The sequence below is a fragment of the Eutrema salsugineum genome, unplaced genomic scaffold (genome assembly GCF_000478725.1).
Source record: "Eutrema salsugineum unplaced genomic scaffold, Eutsalg1_0 scaffold_4, whole genome shotgun sequence".
NCBI lineage: Eukaryota > Viridiplantae > Streptophyta > Magnoliopsida > Brassicales > Brassicaceae > Eutrema > Eutrema salsugineum.
In genome coordinates this window covers 7887993-7891893 of record NW_006256686.1, presented here as the reverse complement: position 1 = coordinate 7891893, position 3901 = coordinate 7887993, and the positions used below count along the sequence as shown (strand labels likewise).

The 3901-nt window shown below is 40.1% G+C and overlaps 1 protein-coding gene across 1 annotated transcript; it reads left to right on the top strand.

The window, feature by feature from the left end:
• The first annotated feature begins 273 nt into the window (after window positions 1–273).
• LOC18013911 (protein plastid transcriptionally active 16, chloroplastic) lies at window positions 274–2680 on the top strand. Its single transcript, XM_006418795.2, has 5 exons — window positions 274–800; window positions 972–1442; window positions 1558–1626; window positions 1749–1807; window positions 1981–2680. Exons 1-5 carry the CDS (start codon window positions 372–374, stop codon window positions 2516–2518), a joined length of 1566 nt encoding a protein of 521 aa, XP_006418858.1. The 5' UTR covers window positions 274–371; the 3' UTR covers window positions 2519–2680.
• Window positions 2681–3901: the final 1221 nt, after the last annotated feature.

Below are 3901 nucleotides of genomic sequence, written 5' to 3'. Positions count from 1 at the left end.
CCAATGAGATGGGCCTTTCCTTAATAAACCCAAAATAAAAAAGGATACATATGAAATCAGGTAAAGTAGAAAAAGGATACATATGAAAAAGGATACAATGCAAAGTAGAAAAAGTCTCTTATGTCTGAGGGCCCCGCATGATCGAGATTCTGTGGCGAAAAGTTCATACAAAGACACATCAAGATAGGTTCATGACGTGGCATGATCTCATTGGCTGTAAATCCGTTTTGGATAATGAAGCATCTGTGGAAAACACAAACAACAAGAGTTTTTCGCAGTCCCAATGGTGTCTCATCTTCAATGTATGGCATCAACATTGTTTACTTGAGGAACAAGCAAAAGAAAAGCCCTAAGCTCGCCGACCTCCTCTAATGGCTTCGAGCTCTACTTCATTCCCCTTAGCCACCGCGCCACCGCAGGGTGCAAGATTTAACCGTAGAAAACCGGGTCTAACCGTGTTGGCCGCCAAACAGACCGGTTTTCAGCTCGGGAAAACCAAGAGCGATGACTCGGAGGGAAAGCAAACAGAGAAATCTCCAGGTTCGAACCCATTTCGGTTCGATTTCGGTAAGTTACCGGACATGAAGTCGTTGATACCGGTGGTTACGAACCCTTCGACCGGTTTAGCGTTTGGAAACACCAGAAGAAAAGATCCCGGTACGGTTTTCGTGGCCGGTGCTACGGGACAAGCCGGTATACGAATCGCTCAAACGCTCTTGCAACGAGGATATAGCGTCCGAGCTGGCGTTCCTGATCTTGGAGCCGCTCAGGACCTCGCTCGTGTGGCGGCTACTTATAAGGTCTCGGCTTTTAATAGTGTCAATTGACAGTGATGACAAATTACGCCTTTATTTTAGCAATTTTTACGTTTTGTCAAATTTTCGATTTTCCTAGTATAATACACAAAGACATGCGGTGCCCAATTCGGTGGCGTTTAGCGTTTTGGTTAATCGTGATCAGCTTTTCAACAGATTCTATCAAAGGAAGAGGTCAAGAGGCTAAACGCTGTTCAATCACCATTCCAAGACGCCGAATCAATCGCCAAAGCCATTGGAAACGCGACCAAACTCGTGGTTACTGTTGGGGCGACAGAGAACGGCCCGGACGCTCAAGTCTCGACCTCAGACGCGTTACTCGTGGTCCAAGCTGCTGAGCTCGCCGGCGTAAGCCACGTGGCAATCGTCTACGACGGTAGTAGCGTCAACGGATCAACGTACAACGTGCTCGACGGGATTACTTCCTTCTTCAGCAACTTGTTCTCTCAGTCTCAGCCGTTGACTATCTCTGACCTCATCGAGAAAGTAGCTCAAACTGACTTGGCGTACACGCTAATTAAGACGAGCTTGACGGAAGATTTCTCGCCGGAGAGAACTTATAACGTCGTCGTTTCAGCTGAAGGAAGTAACAGCGGTAACGACAGCAGTTCGTCCGAGGCCTACAAAGTAATGTAATGTATGCGTTTAAAAAGGGATTTATCATACATTACATTGAAAAAGGAATCGTTTGCTTATAAAAATGCTTTCAATTAACTGGTATTTCTGTTCTGATTGCTATCAGGTCCCAAAGTTGAAGATCGCGTCGCTGGTTGCTGACATTTTCGCTAACACGGCAGTGGCAGAAAATAAGGTAGCTTATAACACAAGTAACCTACTCATCAAGGGCAAACATTGTAGCCATTAACGTTTGTATTTGTACTTTAAAAATTGATGATTTCAGTTATGTGTGTGTGTGTGTGTTTTCTTTTTTAGGTGGTGGAAGTTTCTACAGATCCATCAGCACCGTCGCGGCCAGTGGACGAGCTTTTCAGGTAAATGCTCTACAAATTGTTCTTCAATCTTGTTACTTACTTCAAAAAGTCATTGTTGTATTGCTAGTATTGTTATCATGATCTTAAACCTAGCGAATTGGGGTTTAAAACCATTCTCTATAGAGAGTTTGCGTCAACTTATTTTGATGAAATATATATACTATCTGTGATAGTGTGATTCCGGAAGACGGGAGGAGGAAAGTGTATGCAGATGGGATCGCAAGGGCAAAAGCGGAAGAAGAGGCGAAAGCCGCTGCTGATAAGGCCCGAGAGGCAGCAGAAGCAGCAAAAGAATTTGAGAAACAAATGCAGAAGCTCTCTGAGAAAGAAGCAGAAGCTGCAAGCTTAGCTGAGGACGCGCAGCAGAAAGCTGAGGCCGTGGGAATCACAGTGGACGGTCTATTTAGCAAGGCTAAAGATATAGGCTCGGGTTTATCCTGGAATAAACTCGGGTCTCAGATTGCTACCGCGGTTCAGAACGCTTCAGAGACGCCTAAAGTGCAGGTTGCTACGGTCAGAGGACAGGCAAAGGCTAGAAACTTGCCGCCCAAGAAAGCAGTGGTAAAACAGAGAAACGTGAACGTTAAACCCGCAGCTGCTGCGTTTGCGGCCAAACAGAAAGAAGAGCGCGTGAATAAGCCAGAGAAAGAGGTGAGGAAAGTGTTTGGAGGACTGTTTAAGCAGGAGACCATCTACGTCGATGACGACTGAGAAAGTCATATGCCGTTTTGGATTTCCGTACAGTTCTTTTGTCTTTCCTCTGTTTTCAAGTTAAATTTCTGTAATCATATTTATAAATCCATTGTTCTCTCTTTGAAGCCTTATGAGAACGAAACTAGTAAATTTGATTTGCATCAAAAAAACAATCTGAAACAAATCACATTACATTTCCATATTATTGAACTCGACATTTGGAGTGATTTCAGTTATAATAAGATTTTAGAAGGTGTTATACTGTTATTCATTTATGTTCCCTCTTTATGAAAATTTTTGATTTTCAAATCTAACATTTAAATTTAAATTAATATTTGTAAATCTGAAGATATTCTCTCGGATTTAATGGGTTATTAGGATTTAGATTTATGCAAATTTTTAGTGTTTAAGATTGTACTGTTACTGGTTTGTGGATTAGTACATTCTTACTAGATTCAATTCTTATTCATTTGACAGTTTATTTGGCAACCTCATACGTATTTGTGTGTTCTTAGATATTGTGGAACACCATAACATGAAGCCGCAAAACATTATTATTGGTGCTGGATCAGTCGTTAAGGTAAACTAACCTTTCTTTTTCTGCATCCAGGAATTATTCTTGAAATGCTGGTTTCTATGGCTCCCATACACATCAGTTGTTGATATTTTGTTTCTTAAAGATGGAAAATGTGATAAGTTTAAAGTTACAATACGATTATTCTTGAAATTGATATATGATCCCTGTGGTCTCTCCGTGGGAAGCTCATTGAGTTGTCCTTTCATGTTATGAAAGCTATTGCAAATATTAATCTGATGATTGCGATGGTTTTTCTTTCATTGTTTCTGATTTTGCTTTATTCTTGTATTATACACATTTTAGTCTTAATAATCTCTTATGATACATCAGGTTACATGATGGTAAAAGCTCTCATTCGTCACGTTGTTAAAAGAGTAATGACAATTGCCTCACTAACGGTTGGAGAGTTCACTAAAGAAGAAACAGCAACCTGGAATCAACAGAATTAAAAAGAGAGCGACGGTTACTACAAGAACAAACCAACAAATTTGTCTCTTGGGGGTCCAAGAGTGTAGAGAGAGTTCACAAGTTTAGATACAAGAGTTCCATGAACTGATCTTTTAATTATGTACTTTCACTTTGTAAAACAGGTCCTTTGTATTATGTTTACATATAAATATAATAAAATATGACGAGGTACATAAAAACGAGAAAAAAAAATCTCAGTAAATAGTAATTTTAATGCAATTTACAGGATAATTCTACGAATTAATTATATATTTTGAAGTTTTTTATAACAAAGTACAATTGCTATTACAGAATACTTCATTGCATGGAAAAAATCGCTATATTAGATTAACACACTATAGCAATGCCAAAACCTT

Bases quoted from the DNA above. Each gene is read 5' to 3' on its own strand.
- LOC18013911 (XM_006418795.2), top strand. From the start codon at position 372: ATGGCTTCGAGCTCTACTTCATTCCCCTTAGCCACCGCGCCACCGCAG. The intron at 801-971 runs GTCTCGGCTTTT...GCTTTTCAACAG, and splicing joins GTGTGGCGGCTACTTATAAG to ATTCTATCAAAGGAAGAGGT. The intron at 1,627-1,748 runs GTAGCTTATAAC...TTTCTTTTTTAG, and splicing joins CGGCAGTGGCAGAAAATAAG to GTGGTGGAAGTTTCTACAGA.